This window comes from Silurus aristotelis, assembly GCF_946808225.1.
Source record: "Silurus aristotelis genome assembly, chromosome: 2".
NCBI classification, from domain to species: domain Eukaryota; kingdom Metazoa; phylum Chordata; class Actinopteri; order Siluriformes; family Siluridae; genus Silurus; species Silurus aristotelis.
In genome coordinates, this window is record NC_139575.1 from 3,452,967 (window position 1) to 3,477,495 (window position 24,529).

The 24,529-nt window shown below is 40.1% G+C and overlaps 2 protein-coding genes and 1 long non-coding RNA gene across 3 annotated transcripts in view; 1 reads left to right on the top strand and 2 right to left on the bottom strand.

Moving 5' to 3' along the window:
* The window catches only part of LOC310739254, a 430,707-nt gene that overhangs the window by 277,173 nt on the left and 129,005 nt on the right, over positions 1-24,529 (top strand). The window lies entirely within an intron of this gene.
* The window catches only part of LOC310737268 (craniofacial development protein 2-like), a gene marked incomplete at its 3' end in the record, with an annotated part of 390,247 nt that overhangs the window by 276,207 nt on the left and 89,511 nt on the right, over positions 1-24,529 (bottom strand). The window lies entirely within an intron of this gene.
* negr1 (neuronal growth regulator 1) overlaps positions 1-24,529 on the bottom strand; it is a 197,736-nt gene that overhangs the window by 127,682 nt on the left and 45,525 nt on the right. Inside the window, exon 2 of the mRNA XM_083563892.1 lies at positions 20,496-20,734. Coding sequence (XP_083420018.1) covers positions 20,496-20,734 — 239 coding nt within the window. The remainder of the gene's footprint in view (positions 1-20,495; positions 20,735-24,529) is intronic.

Genomic DNA, 24,529 nt, shown 5'->3' on the forward strand with positions numbered 1-24,529 from the left:
CACACATTTATTCACGACGTCCTTTCTTTACTCGGATATTTAAAAAAATAAAATAAAATAAAAACTCCACCGAAATTATTTCTAACATTTGTTTTACTGATGTGCCAAGTCTCGCACCAAGCCCCATAATCCGCCACGACACACAGATCCGGCAATTAATACCGTCCGTGTGGAAACATAGCAAAAGTTTAGTTTGGTGTCCTGATGATTTACATTTTCATTCAAAGCACCATAATTTCTTTAAAACATTTACGAGTATATTTTGTCTTCATGCTCTATGTTGAGTTCGGTTTCACTAATAATTATCATACATTTGCATAAAGCATCAATTATTTTCCATGCGCATGTTGATTGGAGTAATCAAAAATGTAAAAGTATAAATTTGAGCTACATTTAGAACAGATAGTAATGTGCGATCATGTCATTAATCGCGAATAATATTTTTAATTGATTGATAGCCTTAATATATATATATATATAAAAATAGGAAAAGGTCATATAGACTGTAATTCTGATCCAAATTTATAAATCATAATATAATATAATATAACTATTAAGTATATAATTCAATATAGTAATATATTCAGATTAAATGAAATGTAAAGCTTCATATAGAAAACCTTGAAAATACAGAAAATGACAAAATATATATATATATATATATATATATATATATATATATATATATATATATATATATATATATATATATATATATATATATATATATAATTTTTTTTTTTTTAATGCAGATGCTTTCGGATGTTCAGAGTCACTAGTGCAGGATTTCATTAGCATAAATAAAAATAATTAAATAAATAATTAAATAAAAAACAGCATACCTGGGTTTTTAGTACCAAGCTATCAGATAAATAAAATAAATAGAGACTAAAAGCACAAACTCTCTGTCACCTCACAGAGAAACGCTTCCTCTATTAACCTCATCAGACAGGAAACGGCCTCCATGACGCTATGCCCAGTGGACCAACTGGTTGTCCATCAATATCAGTTCTTATTCTTGCTAACGGAAAAGTAAAAGCTGTCCCTGAAAAACCCTGTGGGTTAATTAGTTCTATGAAGTCATTAGGATGGAGAATGCTGAGAGATACGAGCGGACAAAGGAGTCAAAACCCTGTGATTTATACAAGACCATGAATTCAGAGCTCTCCAGGATTCTCCAGAGAGAGAGAGAGAGAGAGAGAGAGAGAGAGAGAGAGAGTCCTGCTGAGGTTCCTACTGAGCTTTTACCTTCTCTCTCTCTATTATCTCACTTATCTCTCTTCCCTTCTCCTTTTTACCACCTCCCCTATTTACCCCATGATTTCTTGGTTAATTGGGTACTAGCAGCATGATTTTGTATGAACACCAGAAAATCATGTTAAAGTAAAAAAAATCCAGCAGAATCCCACCATCCTCATGGCACCACTTAAAGATTATTAATTTTTTGTACTTTTTGCTCCCCCTTCACATCACATTTTCTGTGGTAAGTCTATTAGACAATCTTACAGCACAATACAGCACATGTATTTACTATATCAGATTTACAGTAAATCTGGAGATTATTCACTTTTCTCAGCGTTTGGTGTCGTTGCAGGTTAAACATGAATCGAACGCTCAGGTTCTCTGTCAGGCCCTGGTCAGGTTTATGGTTCCCAGTTGCATCTTTGGCCCTCAGTCAGGTTTCTGTGCCTCCTCACTGTTGGATTCAAGTCAAGGCTTTGTAATGGCTGCTCCAATACCTAAAGCAAGATTCTAAAGTGGCTTTAAAACTAAATATCCTGCTGGATTAAATTTATGAGCCTTGTTCAGGTTTGTGGTCCTCTGCCAAATTTGGGGGCCTTGGTCAGGTCTTTGGTCCTCGGTCAGGTAAAGTTTGTGGCCTTTGCCAGGTTTGTGGACCTCTGTCAAGTCAGGTTGTCTCTCAAGAGACCCTCAAGTTTGTGGGCCCTGGACAGGTTTGTGGTTCCTCATCAGATCTTTGGCACAGGTTTGTAAGCCTCATTCAAGTTTGTGGTTCCCAGTCAGTTCTATGGCCTTCAGTCAGGTTTGTGATCCTCCTTACTGTGGGATTTGTAATAGATGCTCCAAAACCAAAACTTTCATACTCACCTAAAACAAAGCCCTCAAGTGGCTTAAAAACAAAATGTCCTGCACCGTTCTGGCTGATATCTGAAGGGTTTTACTTCATTTTATAATGCTGTCTAAAGCTATTCCCGCAAAGGAAACAAAATGATGCTGACTCCCTGATTAACTCTATGGTTTGTGTTTTTTTATTTGATTGTTGTTATGACATGATCACCCACCATATGACCTTTTATCTGTGAAAACGACGGAACGTCTGTGAACCTTACAAAACCGTATCCTGCTGTAAATGAAACCAGACTCTATCCTTCAGCACATTTATTTCTCTATATATACTTCTTTCTTCGTTTTTTTTTTTTTTACCTTAAACATGTGTGCAAAGAACAAGTGTAAGTTCCCCGATGCAACATCTGGCTTTAACGCATCTAATCCAAAAGTCTAATTAGGGAGCGTAGTTAGTGCTGATGCATAGCGTGCTTGTAGCTTTAACACTTAAATGCAACACACTCAGGGGTGAAGAGTGCGTCAACATGGCCAACACACACACACACCCACACACACACACACACACACACACACACACACACACCCAGGTCTATAATATAAGCCGATGATAACTGAAATGCTAAGACAGACTCCCTACGATCTTCCAGGATAGCAATTCCCTGTACAAGCTGCAGGCTGTAAAAACAAACCAACTTAAATCCCTTAATTAGGTGTCAGACACAGGAGGAGAGCACAAACACAAACTCATGCACATACACACAACGCCACACACACACACACACACACACACACACGGCACGCTACCCAGTAGGGATTTGTGCAGTCTGCAAAGTCACATAGCACGCAGCAGGAAAAAAGGCTTAAGTGGATGCCAAACAATTCAAGTTGATGAAAGTTGCTGAGTGCGGTGTTTCTATACGACTACACAACAAACGCCACGGTTGCATCAGAACATCTCCTCGGTCTCCAACGGAATGATATTGAACACATCGGCGTTGTGTGAAAGAAAAAGTGTTTACTGCTGAGTTTATGAGATCAGAGTTGTGCGGATTTTACATTAGGGACGGGCGATCACAAAAATATTGGGACTTTTTTCTTTTTTTTTTTTTTTTTACAGTTATAGATCTCCAAAACATTTTGTGCTATAGAGCTCCTACATCAGTAAAATCAGAGCAATCTAGTGGAGCATCTTCTCAGGAGACTGCAGCTTTTATACCAGCAAATGTGGAATAAGGAGCCATTAAACATATTAATCTTAGGGTCAGGTGTCCACATAATTTTGTGCTTATAGTCCATGTATTGAATGTGAAAAGGAATTCTTTCTTTTTCGGCCGTGCCTCTGTTTATCGTAGAAACAAGACCAGTCATTTTTACAGCCATATATCTTGGGATCACGGCATCATCTGTGACTTCTGAGAGAATTTTAAGTCGAAAAAGAAACAGGATCAAAAGGGAGAATGTATTCATCACAAATAATAATAAAAAAGGAATGTTGTTTGTTCGGGGTTCATATAAATAAAAAGTAAGAAAGAAAGAAAGAAAGAAAGAAAGAAAGAAAGAAAGAAAGAAAGAAAGAAAGAAAGAAAGAAAGAAAGAAAGAAAGAAAGAAAGAAAGAAAGAAAGAAAGAAAGAAAGAAAAACAGGGAAGTAAGGAATGAAACAAAAGAAAGAAAGAAAGAAAGAAAGAAAGAAAGAAGGAAAGAAGGAAAGAAAGAAAGAAAGAAAGAAAGAAAGAAAGAAAGAAAGAAAGAAAGAAAGAAAGAAAGAAAAACAGGGAAGTAAGGAATGAAACAAAAGAAAGAAAGAAAGAAAGAAAGAAAGAAAGAAAGAAAGAAAGAAAGAAAGAAAGAAAGAAAGAAAGAAAGAAATGAAAAAAAAGAAAGAAAGAAAGAAAGAAAGAAAGAAAGAAAGAAAGAAAGAAAGAAAGAAAGATAGACAGGAAATTAAGGAATGAAACGAAATAAAGAAAGAAAGAAAAACAAGGAATAAAGTATAGAGAAAAGATGAAGGAAGGAAGGAAGGAAGGAAGGAAGGAAGGAAGGAATGAAAAGAAAGAAAGAGAACTATTAGTGCCACATCAACAGTTAAATAATCAGACATCGGAACTAAGAATGGGTGGAGTTTATCTAAAATAGAGGCGTGTCTCAGGTAAAGTAAAGTGTGTTTTTAAACCACTACAATTATTGAAGAAATAAAAAGTAATAAACGATGCAAATGAAAGAAAAAAAGTCTGAATAAAAAAGAGTTATTTTTTAAGTTTTCTGTTTCTTTTTTGCTGATTGTGGATCACGAATGCACTCCGCAAGTCCGGCACAAACCTCTGGTGGGGGCGGGGCTTAATGCTGCTTTTATCTCATTGGCAAGTGCGGGAATTGTGCAGAATATTTTAAATATGGTAGTGTGTATAGTATATTGTGTGTGTGTGTGTTTGTATACACACATGTATAGAGTATATACACACATTTTCTTGCATCCCGGTGCTACAAGAGAAAGACATTTCTAGTTGTTATTTTTTATTCGGGATATTTTTTTTGTGAGAATAATAAACACTCTCAGCATGTTGAACATTTTATCTCAGACGACTTCGCTGTCAGTTTCCCATCATGTCTGTAAACAAACGCTGCTAGAACAACTGTATTGTGCTGATTCCTTTTTTTGGGGGGCTATGTGTAAAAGATTACATGTAAAAAAATGTTTTTACATCACATGAAAATCTGCATTTAAATGAAGACAAGGAATTGATTGTGACAGCCTTCATTGATGAAATCGATGAATCAAATCAGCTGTAAAAATCATCAAATCTCAATCAAACAACAATAAACCCAATCACACCACCACCAAAGCTCTTCAAGCCTTATCAAAATCCATGGAACTCCATCATAATAAAACAATCAAAAGGCAATCAAATTTCATCAACTCATAATCAAACTATAAAACCCCCATTAAAGTCCACCAAGCCTCATCAAATTCCATCAAACATTATCAAACACTTATAAACCCTTATCAAATACCATCAAACGCCATCAAAACTCATCGGACACCCATCAAAGCCCTTATAAAACCCTAATTAAAAAGCCCTTCTAGGTTTATCAAATTCCCAACAAACTCCCATCAACTCCCAAAAAATTTCCATCAAAAGCTGTAAAAGCCCATTTAGTCTTATTAAACTCCCAACAGAGCAATATAAGCCTCGTCAAATAGCCATTAAACTCCCATCAGTCCTCCATCAAACATCCAATAAAATAAAATCAAAGCCCTTCAAGTCTTATCAAAGTCCCATCAAAACTCCATTAAACTCCAATCAAGGCGATCCAAGCCTTATCGAATCCCCATCAAACATCCATTAAACTCCTTTTAAAGCCCTTCAAGCCTTGAAACTCTCATCAAACCTCCATCAAACTCCTATCAAAGCCCTTCAAGCCTCCCATCAAACATCCTTAAAACTTCCATCAAACTCCCTTCAAGCCTAATCAAATCCCCATCAAACTCCCATCAAACATCCATCAAACTACCTTCAAAGCTCTTCAAGCCTTAACAAAACTCCTATCAAACATCCCTTCAAACTCCCTTCAAGCCTTACCAAATCCCCATCAAACTCCTATCAAACATCCATCAAACTCCCATCAAACATCCATCAAACATCCATCAAACTACCATCAAACATCTATCAAACTCCCATCAAGCATCTATCCAACTCCCTTCAAGCCTTACCAAATCCCTATTAAACTCCCATCAAACATCCATCAAACTTCCTTCAAAGCCCTTCAAGCCTTATCAAATCCCCATCAAACTCCCATCAAACATCCATCAAACTCCCATCAAACATCCATCAAACTCCCTTCAAAGCCCTTCAAGCCTTAAAACTCTCATCAAACATCTATCAAACTTCCATCACGCAGCCATCAAACTCCCTTCAAGCCTTATCAAATCCCCATCAAACTACCATCAAACATCCATAAAACTCCATTCAAAGCCCATCAAGCCCTAAGACTCCCATGAAACTCCAATCAAACCTCTATCAAACATCCATCAAACGTCCATCACATCTATCAAACATCTATCACATCTATCAAACATCCATCAAACTCCCATCAAACATCCATAAACCTCCCATCAAACATCTATCAAACATCCATCAAACATCCATCACATCTATCAAACATCCATCAAACTCCCATCAAACATCCTTAAACCTCCCATCAAACCTCTATCAAACATCCATCAAACATCCATCACATCTATCAAACATCCATCAAACTCCCATCAAACATCCATAAACCTCCCATCAAACCTCTATCAAACATCCATCAAACATCCATCACATCTATCAAACATCCATCAAACTCCCATCAAACAACCATAAACCTCCCATCAAACATCTATCAAACATCCATCACATCTACAAACATCCATCACATCTATCAAACATCCATCACATCTATCAAACATCCATCAAACTCCCATCAAACATCCATAAAACTCCCAACAAACATCCATCAAACTCCCAACAAACATCCATCAAACTCCCTTCAAGCCAAGACCAAACTCCATCCCTTAAAACATTTTTCTGAAACACTGTTTAGTAAGGCAGAACGTAGTGCTCTTCCGATTCAGTCGATTCAGCTAAACTGCTCTCTTTATTGGTGACTCAGGATGACAAACGGTGTCTCTCCAGCACGGCTGAGATGTGAGCTCTGGCAGGAATGGGTGATTATCCTCACGCAGACGGGGTGAGGGGGGCGGGGAGTGGAGGGGAGGGGGGTCGCTCAGGTTCGATCGACGCTGAACAAACAGGCACTGCTTGTTCTCTAACGTCCGTCCACCTCTGACTGCTGGGTGAGCAACAGTGACTCAGCACAGGGGACGAACCCCGTGTACAAAAATGGCGTGGAAATTAAAGTTCCAATAATAATCACATATTTATAAAAAATAAAAATACATTTCTGAAAGTAGGGACGATGCAGTGTTATTCAATATACTCACATGCGCATATACACACACACACACACTATCGCCAAAAGTATTGGCACACCTGCCTTTTCCAGCCTTATGAGCTTCTTCTCCAAACGTCTCCAAATGCAAAAAAGCACACAATCGTATTGGACGTCTTTGGATGCTTTAGCATGCAATTGTCCCTTCACTTGAGCTAAGAGACCCAAACCTGTTCCAGCATGATGCTGTCCCTGTGCACAAAGCCAGCTCCATGAAGATCTGCTTTTCATGGGTTGGAGATCTCCTGCCATAGAGGGCCAACTCTGTTGAACACCATTGGGATAAAGAGTGGAGAAGAGAAGAGTGGAGCTTCTTATAAGAGCAAATGGGGACTTAGTTGGAATTGGATGTTCAAAATGAGGCACATATCATTCTTATGGTCAGGTGTTCACAAACTATTGTTTGCATGTAATGTATATACGTGTATATAAAGAATTATTAGAGCTATAACAAGTATTATCTATCTATCTATCTATCTATCTATCTATCTATCTATCTATCTATCTATCTATCTATCTATCTATCTATCTATCTATCTATCTATCTATCTATCTCCCCCTTTTTCGTAATCGGCTCACGATTCCTAACCACAAAGACTTAATTCATTCGATCACTGTCTTTTTTTCCTCTCCCCGCCTTTCCCTGCGGTTCGCTCACAGATAAATAATGAACCCTGTTAAAGACAAGAAATCCATCATGATCAAGAGACAGCCTCTGGCTAAATGAAAGAGCAAAAACGGGGGAATATTAATTCGGTTGATTATAATTACGAGAGGAAACGATTCCATGATGGGACGTAGTTAATCGAAAAAAAAAAATAAAGAATAACTGTACACATCGCGGGGCTGCGGTTCGAATAGGAAAGCGGTGCGGCCACACGGGGAAAGACAGAACGGCGTCTGTAATATCACTCTGCCTAATTAAAGACTGAGGGATTGTGGGATTAGCGCTGTATTAAAAAGAGCTCGTAGCTTATTTACTGCTGCTGAGAGACCAAACTTCCGCTCTGTGGTCCCGCCCGCATTAAACCCACCCGCACGGTGTGGAAAACAAATGGCTGGACAAAAGCAGATCGAGAAATTTGACATGCACGTCAATAACAAGCAATATATTTGAAGGATCTACTGCATCAGGCCTTCATAGCACATTCATGACATTACCTTCCTCATGCCTTCATAAATCACTTAAAACACATTACCATCCTCAGGCCACTATAAGACAGTCATTACACAATAACCTCATTGGGTATTCATAGCATTCACAACACATTACTTATATTGAGCCTTCATAACACATTTGTAACCCATTGCCTTCTTCAGGCCTTCATAAAACATTCATAACACATTCCCCTTATCTTGCCTTTATAACAGATTCATAACACTTTCTTATATTAGCCTTCATAACACATTCATAACCCATTACTTTCCTCATGCCTTCATAGCACATTCAAAACACATTATTCTTCTCAGTCCACCATTAGACAGTCAAAACACATTACCTTCATTGGACATTCATTGCATTTACAACACATTACTTATATAAAGCCTTCAACCCAGCCATTAGGGGGGCACAAGCCAGTGTACTCTTAGTGCCGGTCCCAAGCCCGGGTAAATGGGGAGGGTTGCGTTAGGAAGGGCATCCAGCATAAAACATGTGCCAAATCAAATATGCGGATCACAAATGAGAATTTCATACCGGATCGGTCGAGGCCCGGGTTAACAACGACCGCCACAGGTATCGTTAGCCGACAGGGTACCGGTGGAAATTGGGCTACTGTTGGCCGAAGGAGGAGAAGGAGAGGAGGAAGACGTCTACAGAGACGGCAGGGAAAGGAGCAGTGTAGGAGAGTAGAGGTTCGGGTTGGTACTTTAAATGTTGGTACTATGACGGGTAAAGGGAGAGAGATAGCTGATATGATGGAGAGGAGAAAGGTAGATGTGTTGTGTGTTCAGGAGACCAAGTGGAAAGGGAGTAAGGCCAGGAACATTGGAGGTGGGTTTAAACTGTTTTATCATGGTGTGGATGGGAAGAGAAATGGTGTAGGGGTGATTCTGAAGGAAGCGTACAGTAAGAGTGTGGTGGAGGTGAAGAGAGTTTCTGATAGGGTGATGATCGTGAAGGTGGAAGTTGAAGGGATGATGATAAATGTCATCAGTACCTATGCTCCACAAGTTGGCTGTGAGATGGAGGAGAAAGAAAGATTCTGGAGTGAATTAGATGAAGTGGTAGATGGTGTACCTAGGAAAGAACGATTGGTGATTGGGGCAGACTTTAATGGGCATGTAGGTGAAGGGAACAGAGGTGATGAGGAGGTGATGGGTAGGTATGGTTTTAAGGAGAGGAATGTGGAAGGGCAGATGGTGGTAGATTTTGCTAAAAGGATGGAAATGGCAGTGGTGAACACGTATTTTAAGAAGAAGGAGGATCATAGGGTGACGTATAAGAGTGGAGGAAGGTGCACACAGGTGGATTATGTTCTGTGTAGGAGATGCAACCTGAAGGAGATTGGAGACTGTAAGGTGTTGGCGGGGGACAGTGTAGCTAGACAGCATCGGATGGTGGTCTGTAGGATGGTTTTGGAGGCGAAGAAGAAGAGGAGGAAAGTAAGGTTTGAAAGAAGAATAAGATGGTGGAAACTGAAAGAGGAAGAGTGTAGTGTGAGGTTCAGGGAAGAGGTCAGACAGGGGCTTGGTGGTGGTGAAGAGGTGCCGGATGATTGGGCACCTACTGCAGGAGTGATGAGGGAGGCAGCTAGAAAAGTACTTGGTGTGACATCTGGAAATAGAAAGCAAGACAAGGAGACGTGGTGGTGGAATGAGGAAGTGCAGGAGAGCATTAGGGGAAAGAGATTGGCAAAACAGAAGTGGGATCGACAGAGTGATGAGAAAAGTAGGCAGGAGTACAAGGAGATGCGGCAGCAGGTTAAAAGGGATGTGGCGAAAGCCAAGGAAAAGGCATATGAGGAACTGTATAAGAGGTTGGACACTAAGGAAGGAGAAAAGGATTTATACCAATTGGCCAAGCAGAGGGACCGAGCTGGGAAGGATGTACTGCAAGTTAGAGCAATAAAGGATGGAGAGGGAAATGTGTTGACTAGTGAGGAGAGTGTGTTGAGAAGATGGAGGGAGTATTTTGAGCAGCTGATGAATCAGGAAAATCAGAGAGAGAGAAGGTTGGAGGATGTGGAGTTGGTGAAGCAGGATGTAGATAGGATTAGTAAGGAGGAAGTGAGAGCAGCGATTAAGAGGATGAAGAATGGAAAGTCGGTTGGACCAGATGACATACCGGTAGAAGCATGGAGATGTTTAGGAGAGATGGCAGTGGAGTTTTTAACCAGATTGTTTAACAGGATCCTGGAAGGGGAGAGGATGCCTGAGGAATGGAGAAGGAGTGTGCTGGTACCGATCTTTAAGCATAAGGGAGATGTGCAGACCTGCAGTAACTACAGGGGAATTAAGTTGCTCAGTCACACCATGAAGTTATGGGAAAGAGTAGTGGAAGCCAGGCTGAGAGAAGAGGTGACCATCTGTGAGCAACAGTATGGTTTCATGCCGAGGAAGAGCACCACAGACGCATTATTTGCTTTGAGGATGTTGATGGAGAAGTATAGAGAAGGACAGAAGGAGCTGCATTGTGTATTTGTGGATTTAGAGAAAGCGTACGACAGGGTGCCGAGAGAGGAGTTGTGGTATTGTATGAGGAAGTCAGGTGTGTCAGAGAAGTATGTGAGGGTGGTGCAGGACATGTATGAGGACAGTGTGACGGCAGTAAAGTGTGCAGTAGGTACGACAGACTGGTTCAGGGTGAAGGTTGGACTGCATCAAGGATCGGCCCTGAGCCCTTTCCTGTTTGCAGTGGTGATGGACAGGTTGACGGACGAGGTCAGACAGGAGTCTCCCTGGACTATGATGTTTGCAGATGATATTGTGATTTGTGGTGAGAGTAGAGAGCAGGTTGAGAAGAGCCTGGAGAGGTGGAGATATGCGCTGGAGAGAAGGGGAATGAAAGTCAGTAGGAGTAAGACAGAGTACATGTGTGTGAATGAGAGGGAGGGCAGTGGAGTGATGCGGTTGCAGGGAGAAGAGGTGAAGAAGGTGGAGGAGTTCAGGTACCTGGGGTCAACAGTGCAAAGTAATGGAGAGTGTGTTATGGAAGTAAAGAAAAGAGTGCAGGCAGGGTGGAGTGGGTGGAGAAGAGTGACAGGAGTGATTTGTGATAGAAGAGTATCTGCAAGAATGAAAGGGAAAGTTTATAGGACTGTGGTGAGACCTGCGATGTTGTATGGATTAGAGACAGTGGCATTGAGTAAAAGACAGGAGGTGGAGCTGGAGGTAGCAGAGCTGAAGATGTTAAGGTTTTCGTTGGGAGTGACGAGGATGGACAAGATTAGAAATGAGTTTATTAGAGGGACAGCACATGTAGGATGTTTTGGTGACAAGGTGAGGGAGGCGAGATTGAGATGGTTTGGACATGTACAGAGAAGGGACATGAATTATATTGGTAGAAAAATGCTGAAGATGGAGCCACCAGGTAGGAGGAAAAGAGGAAGGCCAAGGAGGAGGTTCATGGATGTGGTGAGGGAAGACATGCAGGTAGTTGGTGTGAAAGAGGCAGATATAGAGGACAGGGTGGTATGGAGACGGATGATCCGCTGTGGCGACCCCTAATGGGAGCAGCCGAAAGAAGAAGAAGAAGAAGACTTATATAAAGCCTTCATAACACATTCATAACACATTATTTTCCTCAGGCCTTTATAAGACATTCATAACCCATTCACTTCGTCGTGCCTTTATAACAGACTCATAACACTTTACTTATTTTGAGCCTTCATAACACATTACCTTCCTCGGGCTTTTATAACAAATTGCATGACTCATGAATGAATGAATCATACTGAACCACATTACATTCATTGTGCTTTCATTACACCGTTATAACACATTACATATATCTGGTTTTCTTAATTCATAACACATTACTACGAGCCTTCATAAACCATTCATAAAACATTGCTTCAATGTGCCTTCTTCACACATTCATAAGCATTGCATGACTCATTAACAAAGAAAAAATCTGTGCCATTTCTGAAGCTTCATAAAACATTCATAAACATGAATTGAATCGTTTATGATTTTTTTCTTTTTTTTTATAATACCTTCACTTTCTGCTTTATAACATGAAGCACTGCATTATTGCATTATTGAGTAAAGCTGTCTCATTTATGAATATCCGCATTAAGGATTCAAGAAAACCTTCATTGGGGCTTCATAAGACAATCATAAGTAAGACAGCTGACCACAAAAAGTCACAAAACAAGAGGTGAGCTGAAATCCTCGCTTTCAGTACTGTTAAGTGCTACCTGACACTGGAGTCTCCTTCCTTAAAGGTCAAACAAATGACACAAAGCTTCACAAATGTATTACAACAAGAACGTTAATAGTAAAACAAAAAATTTGCATCTGCATTGCTGTGGTAGCTTAATTGTTAAGGTTGTGGACGCTTTGGATGCAAAGGTCGTGAGTTTAAATTCCACTCACACCAAGCTGCCACTTTGGGGCCCCTGAGCAAGGCCCCTAACCCCAAAGCTGCTCAGTGGTATGAATGTCATAAATGTAGTGAAAAAAAAATTAAATACATGTTAAATATGTCGCCATGATGGCGCTATAATCCTCATGTGTGACTCACAGCTTCGTGTGAACTCGACGGTGGGCTGGTTTCAATAACCCCTCCCTGCACTCGGAATACCATTCGTTAATAACAATAATAATGGTAATTATAATAACAATAAAAAAAAAAAAAAAGAATAATTAAAGCAGAAAAAAGCATCTGGGGAAAAACCATCTGACCTTTAGTGTCACTTTCGTTAATTAGCTGGAGCTGATTGGGGCAGTTTCATGGAGTAGGTTTAAAAAAAAAAGAGAGGTTTTAACAGGTGCACCAACACACACACACACACACACACACACACACACACACACACACACACACACACACACACACACACACACGTACATATTTACAGCTCCCTATTATGGTAATGCTAAACCCGGAGAGGATCATCAACGAGACAAAGCCATAGTTGTACATTATCAGGACAGTGAACCGGAGCGACTGTTTAATACAGCATTATTAACAAAACACTGGAAATGAGCTCAGGAGTCACAGCTGACACGGAGGAGACGAGCAGAACCTTGCAGCGTGACTGGTATTGGATCTGAGCCGCAGGGGAGCCGCAGGGGAGCTGCAGGGACTGCTGCAGTGTCGGGGCGTCGCTGGCGCTTTTCTTCAGGAAAATTATTCAAAACTATTCCGCTACTCAAATATTCAACAGGACACACACACACACACACACACACACACACACACACACACACACACACACACACACACAAGTCAGGTTCGAATCCCAGCAATGACACGAACATTAGGAGTCCAGAGTAAGAATAATTGGTTGTGGATTTATTTATTTTTTTTAGGTAGGAGGGGCTACACTGTGTCCGCTGTCAATCACAGCAAGCATGGCTACACTGTACGTGAGTTCATGTATGTGGATACATTTTTTTTATCATGTCTCAAGAACAATGTGGTTGGCCATTGTTTCAGACGAGACACTGTCCCTGGTATCTGGTACACCATATGGATAAAAGTATTGGGTCATCTGACCTTTCCTGCTAGTGGTTCTTCAAACTGTTACCACAACGCTGTAGGCACTCAATTGCACTCTTTGGTGGGTCCAAACTTTATTTGGACCCAGTCTAATAAAGGTTTTGCGTTCACTTGAACTTGGAAACCCAAACCTGCTCCAGCACACATCCAGCTCCATTGAAGATATGATTCAAATTAGTTGGAGAGGAAGATCTCCTGCTATAGAGCACTAACCCTCTTGAGCGCCATTGAGACCAATAGGAACGATGACAGCAGCCCAAGCCTCCACCCCATGACCCCAAATCTCCACAAACACACTCCAAATTCCACAAACACACTCCAAGAAATAGTGGAAGTTGTTATAAGAGCACACAGGGACTAAATGTGGAATTTCAGAAAGCGCATATCAATCTGACGATCAGGTATCTAGAGATTTAATTTTGTGTATACACACTTTATGTAAATACTATTCCGAGAAAATATTTAATTCCACTACATTTCTTTTTTAATATTCAGAGCGCAAAATCCAAAAGCACCAGGGTTTTCGAACTTTGAGTCATAAAAACTATTTATCCTCCTGAATTCATATCTTTATAAATAACATGCATTAAAAAAAAAAAAAAATGCGTGGCTTCTCGGAAAGCATTAAAAATAAATAATCAATTCTTCACATGGGGTTTGTTGTAGGATTTTTTCTTGACATTGTTTCCATCTCCTGTGATAACCAGCAGCGTTTCACTTAGATAAACAGTGGGTGTTGAACGCATCTCGCCGGCCGAGCCGAGCCGAGCCGAGCCGAGCGTCGGAGCAGATTGCCGGCTGTGTGAAAGACGTGGTGTGTAAATGTATTTAAAGTCTCGAAATGAAACTTCTGCAGGGAAATACTTTTTTCACTTCTGGTCCACATTCTGCCGAGTTCCAAACCACACACACTTCAACATGAGTGTTTTTTATTATTCAAATATAATTAAAGCCGATACAGCAAGAGGGCCACCCAACCTTAATACAAGTTAATTAACACTGCTGTGGAGTGCTGCTGGGAAAATGGCGGACGTTCGGTCACGAATCTGATTAGAAATGTTACAGAAAAACGTAAAAAAAAAAAATGCTAATTGATGGCACTTCTAAGTTGCGGGGGGGGGGCGGGGGGGGTTGGTGGGTGATACTTCGCTAATTGCTTGTGCTCGGGTCGAAACGTAGCAACGAGTCCGACCGGGTAAATAATACATTCAGATCCTTTCAGCCGTAAAATTCTTAAGACGATTAGATCGAGCGCAGCACAAATAACTAACAGAGCTGACAAAAGTAGAAGCTGTCAGAGAATTCAAAATGGCACGAAACAAACAAAATCTTTACGTTAGTCACCGCATTATTGAGCATGCTGACAGTGTTTACGGCTTGTTCACACGGGGAGAAAAAAAAGATGGCGCTCTTCGGATTGAGATAAAATGTTTGTGAACACTCATGAACCCTAATGAACACTCATACAGCATTCTGAACCCCCAATAACACTTGTGGACCCCTATGAGCACTCATGAACCCTCATGAACCTTCAGGAACCTCCAATAACACTGACATAATGAACCCGAATGAACATTCATAAACCCCTTGTAAACTTTCATGAACTCTCGTCAACCACAATGTACACCCGATTAAACAACAGATGCTAATGAACCCTCAAAAACCCTCGGGATCCCCTATGATTTCTCGTGAACCCTCATTAACACTTAGAATCCAATGAACATTCAGGAACCCCCATTAACCCCAATGAGCACTCATGAGCCCTCATTAACACTTAGAATCCAATGAACATTCAAGAACCCCCATTAACCCCAATGAGCACTCATGAACCCTCACTAACCCCTAATAAATGCTCATGATTCTAGAACTCTCCCAAATGACTTATTTCATGGTAATACAAAAAAAATAAAAAATGAATAAAAAATAAATACATGAACAAAAAAACGTAGATAAAATGTTTTTATTTTATTTTATTCAATTGTTTAGTCACTACTTAACAAGTACCAGCACACAGAAGACTCAATTCTCTCTCTTTCTCTATTTTATTGCATATTTTGAAGAAAATTGAGTAAAATAAAAAGGGGAGGAGTGTAAAAGTCAGGATTCCTAAGTTGTTGTTGTTGGTACCAGCGATTTCTTTCCCCCTATTGTCTAAGTCTATGTCTATTGCTAAAGTTTTAGTGAAGCAAAATAAGTCATTCTTTGAGAAGTATCATGTCTCCGTTGTTATCTCGTCCTGCTGCAGACAGGGAGCTTTGGGAACGACATCCACACTTTATTCGCCCTTCTCTGTAACTCTGAAAAGAAATTTCTTTGACCTGCCATTTAAAAATGTCAGGATGCGAGAAACGGGTCGCTAGCCACCGGTTTCATAAATCCAGAACCGGTGCAGCTGTGCAGATAGCTACAGAGAAGAATACTGAAAAAAAAAATACTACTTTTTTTAATATAAAGTGCACGAGCTGTCAAAATGACAGACGAAAGAGTCGGAAATGATGGTGTTCAGGTCTGCAGCGAAAAGTTCAACATGCATCTCCATGTATCTTCTCACAGTTTGTACAGCTGGCGAGAAGAAAACCGAACGGGAAAGCCGCGAGAAAGGTTTCTGTTGAAATGTTAACAAATATCACGTAATAACTCGACGTTTTAACGTTTTCCAGCTATTAGTGGAGATTCGAGGGCAGTTCTTGAACCCTGGGGATAAATATTTATGCCGTGTTTTTGAGACAGAACACTGTTGTGAAATATTTACTCCAATATATTGTATCTCTAAATCTGGAGATCCGGAGGTACACGAAGTCTCTGAAGAATATTTTTCTACAGAAACATATAAAACGATTGAAAAGACCAGGCTGGAAATGTGTACTTCTGGCGTCAAACCCGTTTATCTTACGTCAGCCATCTTGGATTTGTTTCTTTGATAAGATAAACATAAGACGTGCTTTCTTCCACACCACCACCCCACTTACCCTAATGAACACTCATGAACCCTCAAGACCCCAAAGAACATTCAGAAGCCCCAATGAACACTTGTGAACCCTTGAAAACCCCAACAAACATTCATGAACCCCAATGAACACTCATGCCCCCCCCAAGAACCTCAACAACCATAACAAACACTCAAGAACCACAAAAGAAACACTGAAGACCCCCCAAAAAACCTCTCATAAACCCCAATGAATCCTGCATGAACACCTATAAACTCTCATGGACATCTGTGAACCCCAATGAACCCTCATCAAACCTCGTAAACCCAACAGACACTTATGAAACCTTTGTGAAGCTTCATGTATACTCACGACCCCATTAGGAACCCTCATAAATGCTAATAAACCCCTAATGGATGCTCATGATTGTAGAATTCTCCCAAATGACTTGTTTGGTGATAAGACAAGCAAATAAATATTATTTTTCAAAGACAAAGACAAATAAATAAATAATACTTTCCAAAAGCAGCCTAATGTTCTCCAAATGTACACTGACATTATACCTTTATGAGCGGTGAAGTCATTTACACTGATGATCTCTTCATCATGGCGGATTTATTTATTAAGCAGCAAGTGAACATTTTGTCCTCAAAGTTAATGTTAGAAGCAGGAAAAATGGGCGTAAGGATTTGGCGAGTTTGACAAATCGTGACGTCTAGACGTCTGGGTCAGAGCGTCTCCAAAACTGCAGCTCTTGTGGGCTGTTCCTGGTCTGCAGTGGTCAGAATCTATCAAAATTGCTCCAAGGAAGGAACAATGGTGAACCGGCGACAGTGTCACGGGCGGCCGAGGCTCAGTGATGCACGTGAGGAGTGAAGGCTGGTCCGTGTGGTCCGATCCGACAGACGAGCTCCTGTAACTCAAACTGCTGAAGAAGTTCATGCTGTTAATGATCGAAGGAGGTTTTTTCTTTGGCACAGTCGCCACTGGTTCGCTTGATAGGGATAAACTTATAGGCACTAACGTTTAAATTTAAACAAAGCTGCTTTTTACAATTGTTTAACACGCTATATAAATATATTGCAAGATATTGTAGGTGAAGAACAGCCTGAGATGAAGTGAAGAGCATAAAAATTTACTTGGGGTTAAGGGTCTTTCTCAGTGTCCCAAAGGTGGCAGCTCGGTATTCAAACTCACAACCTTCAGATCCAAATTCCAATGACTTAACCACAAAGCTACCACCTCTCTGATGTAATCCCTCACAGCTAGCTGTCAAATATCACGTTATACAATAATCATTTTCCAGCATCGACAAATTAAAGCTGTTATTGATGTTTGAAGAGCAAAACCGACTGAATGGATCAAAAGAACTTTCTTATTCCATATTCGGCTCGTTAGAGCTAAAATTCAGCTCCTCCAAATCCACACTCGGAGCTGAAGCAGCGTAGTTCCAGAAGATTAGCACAAGAAATGATCACAAGACACCACAAAGTATTCGACAATGTTGCTCAGTTTTTTAGACTGAGAATTAAGAACCTCTCATACCACACACACAAACACAACAAATCATCTGATAGAAGACTACGTCTTTGGTGGGCTTGATATTCCATCGTTCATTGAACAGTTCTCAGAAGAGCTCAGGCTGCATGAGAATCATCTCCGAAGTCCATGAGACAGATCTGAAAGATCTCCAGTGAAGCCAGGATCCTATCACCTACTATGGTGGATTTACCTACAACCTACAATGCTGTGTTTTTAAAGGGTAGAAAATGATAAAAACGCTGTTCTTCGCTTGTTCCCACCCTCAAGCTCGGCTTCTCCTTATGATGGAGTAACGTTTGAGCAGATTGTTCTACAGAAGCTCTTCTGAAGAACTGGAGCAGAAGGACTACAATTTACATTTACATTTTTGCCATTTGGTAGACGTCCTCATCCAGAGCGGCTTACAATCATCTCATATCATCTTATTTCTACAATATAGCAGGGAATTGAAACAGGAGATCTGATTGGTGGTGCAGAGATTCAAAATCATGACCATCTTTTTAACAACATCCATCTATCCATCTATTCATCCATCCATGCATTCATTCATTCATTCATTCATTCATTCATTCATTCATCAAATTGTACCAGGAATCATTTGGCTTCAAATGCACTCCATCCATCCATCCATCCATCCTTCCATCCATCGATCCATCCATCCATCCATCCATCCATCCATCCATCCATCCATCCATCCATCCATCCATCCATCCATCCATCTTTCTCTTTCTCTTTCTCTCACTCTATCTTTGACTTTTCCAGCCAAATGTGGTCTTTTCTCAAATGTTGCTAATCTTCCCAGACGAGTGGAGGCTTTTAGAAGAGAAATTGAGGACTAAATGTGGCTGTTCAAATCCCTTTCTCGTAGTTTTATAGTGGATTTAACTATGAAAAATCCATCCCTCCCTCCACCCATCCCCCCATCCATCCACGAAAATGTGCCAGAGTTTATTTAGCTACAGTTGCAATCTGTCTATCCATCCATCTCTCTCTTTCTCTCTCGATATGTATAAAACATTTCACTTTCTCTGGCCCAGTAACTGAACCCAGTGCCCAGCAGGTGCTCTGATCACATCATTACCAGATCCTCCAGAACACGAGTTACGTTCAGTATAACGTTTCAGTCATTGTGTAAAATGCTCAGAAACTCCACGTGAAGTGCCCGAGTGCACTCGGCTGATCTCCTGCTCTTCAGTGTTATGATTGTGATTGTTAAAGAACATTAAACGTCAGACTTTATATATATATATAAGTACACGAAGCCTGTGATTGGATTAAACAGAAGAAAAGCTTGCTGTGACTGATAAAAGGTGAGTAACGCAGTAATTAGGGATTATTTTACATTATTTGGCCACTTGCAAAATCTTTTGTTTTTCGCTTTTTAAAAGCTTTGCACTTTCGGCATTATAAAAAAAATCGCCTACTCACAGTATATTAAGTGAATTTGAGGTAAAAAGAAATTTGGTAGTAAGTTTAACAGCTGCCATGTCTATAAATAAAAACTCTTCCGCAGCTTATTAAGAACATATTAAAATTCTATCTATCTATCTATCTATCTATCTATCTATCTATCTATCTATCTATCTATCTATCTATCTATCTATCTATCTATCTATCTATTGATCTATCTATCTATCTATCTATCTATCTATCTATCTATCCATCCATCCATCCATCCATCCATCCATCCATCCATCCATCCATCCACCTAATAATGTTGTAGATGTCAACTGTATTAAGTCTCTGTCTTTCTGTCTGTCTGTCTGTCTGTCTGTCTGTCTGTCTGTCTGTCTGTCTGTCTGTCTGTCTGTCTGTCTGTCTGTCTGTTATAATCACACTCTTGATGTCACCCAAATGAGTCTGGTTCCTCTCAAGGTTTCTTCCTCAGAACATCTTAGGGAGTTTTTCCTTGCCACAGTCACCACGGCTGCTCATCAGGGATAAACACACATCATTCACCTTCACTCTTATATTCTGTAAAGCTGCTTTGAGACAATGTCTGTTGTGGAAAGTGCTATAGAAATAAACTTGATGTGACTTGACTTGACTGTCTGTCTGTCTTCCAACAATTCATCCATCGTTCCTTGTATGCATTTTTCTGCAGCTTATTACTAAATATCAATAGAGTGAATGTAAAAACAAGCAGTATATAACATCTCAAATTACTGTCTGTCTGTCTGTCTGTCTGTCTGTCTGTCTGTCTGTCTGTCTGTCTGTCTGTCTGTCTGTCTGTCCATCCGTCCATCCATCCATCCATCCATCCATCCATCCAGCCTTTACCTTTGACGATTAACTGGATGAGTTTCGGCCGTGGATTGCGCTCGCTCTGTATCGAGCAGGTGTAGTAGCCTTCGTCCATTACGTCCACTTTCTGTATCTGTAGGCTGTACTCGTGTTTATCGCCCAGGTTCGATACGATGGATACACGAGGATCCACTGACCACTTATCGTTCCCTGCGAAGATTATACTTGAGCGGTTTAACCACGCCCCTTTGGAGATCCCGTCCAACAGGTAGCACCTGAAAAAGGTAAAAAAAAAAAAACTTCATTAAAGTTTCTACAATACAGTACAGATATCACGCACCAGTCCGATCTCATTTTCATCACACACATCAATCCGATTTCATTTTCATCACACACCAATCCGATCTCATTTTCATCACACACCAGTCCGATCTCATTTTCATCACACACCAATCCGATCTCATTTTCATCACACACCAATCCGATCTTACTTTCATCACACACCAGTCCGATCTCATTTTCATCACACACCAATCTGATCTCACTTCCATCACACATCAATCTGATCTCAGTTCCATCAAATACCATTTCGATCTCACTTCCATCGCACACAATCCGATCTCATTTTCATCACACACCAGTCCGATCTCAGTTTCATCACACACAAATCTGATCTCACTTTCATCAAACACCAGTCCGATCTCATTTTCATCACACACCGATCTGATCTTACTTTTATTACACACCAGTCCGATCTCATTTTCATCACACACCAATCCGATCTCACTTCCATTGCACACAATCCGATCTCATTTTCATCACACACCAATCTGATCTCATTTTCATCACACACCAATCCGATCTCACTTTCATTACACACCAGTCCAATCTCATTTTCATCACACACCAATCCGATCTCACTTCAATCACACACAACCTGGTGATTGTGCAAATTTAGCAAAACATCTTTTGTAAACAAACTGGCAGCTACACATGTAAACAATCCCCTTCCCTGATAACTGCAAAATTCAGACTTCTTTAGCAACTGAACAGCATCCTTTTACTCACTTCTATCACACACCAATCCGATCTCAGTTCCATCAAACACCATTTTGACCTCAGTTCCATCGCACACAACCCGATCTCACTTCCATCACACACAATTCCGATCTCGCTTCCATCGCACACAATCCAATCTCACTTTTATCGCACACAATCCAAACTCAGTTCCACTGCACACAATCCGATCTCAGTGCCATCGCACACAATCCAAACTCAGTTCCACTGCACACAATCCGATCTCAGTGCCATCGCACACAATTCGATCTCACTTTCATCGCACACAATCCAAACTCAGTTCCACTGCACACAATCCGATCTCACTTTCATCACACACAAACTGATCTCACTTCCATCGCACACAATCCGATCTCAGTTCCATCGCAAACCAATCCAATCTCAGTTCCATTGCACACAATCCAATCTCACTTTCATCGCACACCAATCCAATTTCACTTCCATCGCACTACACTACACCACACTCACTAATCAGATCTCACTTCCATCACATACCAATCAGATTTCACTTTTATAACATCTGCACTTATACATTAATAATGCACATCTCCTGGCCAATCAGAGTCCGGGATTCAGTTGTGGTTGTGGGTGTGGTTGTGGGAATGATTGTGGGTGTGGTTGTGGGAATGATTGTGGGTGTGGTCATGGGCGTGACCACAAATAAAAAGCAGTTACTTTTTCGTTACTCGGCTTCACCTCGGCATCTTTATCAAACAAAGCCTGCAACAGATTATGTTTGAATCATCTTCGGTACGGACGAGTAAACAAAGCTGTGTTTAATGTTGCCAGCTGAATAGTTCCAGCTCAGAAAGCACACGCACACACACACACACACACACACACACACACACACACACAGTGCTTAATCTGATCTACTCAGAAAACGTCATTCTGCACTTCAGGCAGGATCGAGCGAGTTCCTCTTACAGTAAAAGCTTGTGACTCCGAGAGAAAAACACTGATGAATAAAGGGGAATAAAAGACCGGTGTGGGGGCGGAGTCACTGTTCCCGCCTCCAGGTTAATTGTTTTTCTGTAACAGCACACCCTCGTGTGTATCCACTTCCACATCACGCTGTTGTGAGTGTGTATGAGTGAATACATGAATAAGTGAGTGTATGAATAAGTAAATGAAGAAATAAGTAAATGAATAGATAAGTGAATAAGTGAGTGGATAAGTAAATGAGTGAGTGAATGGATGAAAATGTGCATGAGTAAATAAGTGAATGAGTGAGTGAATTAGGAAATAAATAAATGAGTGAGTGAATTATTAAGTTAATTAATTTGTAAGTAAATGTGAATGATTGAGTGAGTAAATAGGTGAGTATGAAAGTGACTGAATGAGTGAGTAAATAAGAAAATGAATAAGTGAATAAGAGAATAAATGATAAAATGAGTGAACAAGGGATTAATCAAGTAAGTGATAAGTGAAATAAGTGAGTAAGTGAATAAATAAGTGAGTAAGTAAATAAATAAGTTAATAAGTGAGTGAATGAATAAGTAAATGAGTAAGTGAGTAAATAAGTGAATGAATAAATGAGTGAGTGAGTGAGTGAGTGAGTGAGTGAGTGAGTGAGTGGATGAATTAGTAAATGAATAAGTAAATGAGTGGATAAATGAGAGAGGGAATGAGTGAGTGAATATGAGTGAGTGAATAAGTGTATGAGTAAGTAAATAAGTGAGTGAGTAAATGAATAAGTGAATTAGTGCATGAATGAGAGAGTGAATGAGTGAGTGAGTGCGTGAATGAGAGTGAGTGAGTAAGTGAGTGAATGAATGAGTGAATAATTGAATGAGTGCGTGAATGAGAGAGTGAATGAGTAAATGAGTGTGTAAATGAGAGTGAGTGAGTAAGTAAATGAATGAATGAATGAGAGAGTGAATAATTGAATGATTGCGTGAATGAGAGCGTGAATGAGTGAGTGAGTGTGTGAATGAGAGAGTAAATGAGTGAGTGAGTGTGTGAATGAGAGTGAGTGAGTGAGTGAGTAAGTGAGTGAATGAATGAGAGAGTGAATAAGTGAATGAGTGCATGAATGAGAGAGTGAATAAGTGAATCCACAATGCACAGGAGATTTGCAGGCTGATCTGCCTGGTTACAGGAGGAAGAACTCAGACGGTGTGTGTTATTGGTTCGGCTCCAGACGAGTGTCTCGGTTATTAAGACGTGCAGACGGGATTCCTGTGACCAGAGCTCGTTCTGAGATTTTGGTGTGAAGTCGTCGCTGTGGCTCCGAGCAAACACTTTGTTTGACCCAGATTTTTTTTTTTTACGACTCAGTGATTCGCTAAAAAAGTAAATATGTTTGTTGGCGTGAGCTCAGTAGTGATGTTCACTGAGTTCAGTCTCACACACCGAACAGATGGCCATCAGGGAGACTGAGATCTACTGCAAAAATGCTTTCCTTCTCTACCGGACTTTTTAGAGAGAGAGAGAGAGAGAGAGAGAGAGAGAAAGAGAGAGAGAGAGAGAGAGAGAGAAAGAAAAGAATAGAGAGAAAGGATGAAACTGAATAGAAAACAGAAATAAAACCCAAAATTATCAATATAGGTCTGTCTATCTATCTATCTATCTATCTATCTATCTATCTATCTATCTATCTATCTATCTATCTATCTATCTATCTATCTATCTATCTATCTATCTATCTATCATTTTAAATACTTTACTTTTATCTTAATCCTAAAATTTTTCTTTCTTTCTTTCTTTCTTTCTTTCTTTCTTTCTTTCTTTCTTTCTTTCTTTCTTTCTTTCCCTTGTTTTTTATTAATTTATTTAGCAATATGTTTTTCATTTTAATTGTTTGTTTGTTTCCTTCTTTTATTAATTAGTTTATTTAATTTCGTTCATATTATCTTTCTATCTTTCTTTCCTTACATTTTTGTTTGGAAGTTTGATTTCTGTCTTTCTCTCTCTCTTTCTTTCTTCAGCTTTGTTTTTTATTATTGATGTAATTTTTTTGTTGTTTTCTTTCTTTCACTTATTTCTTTTCT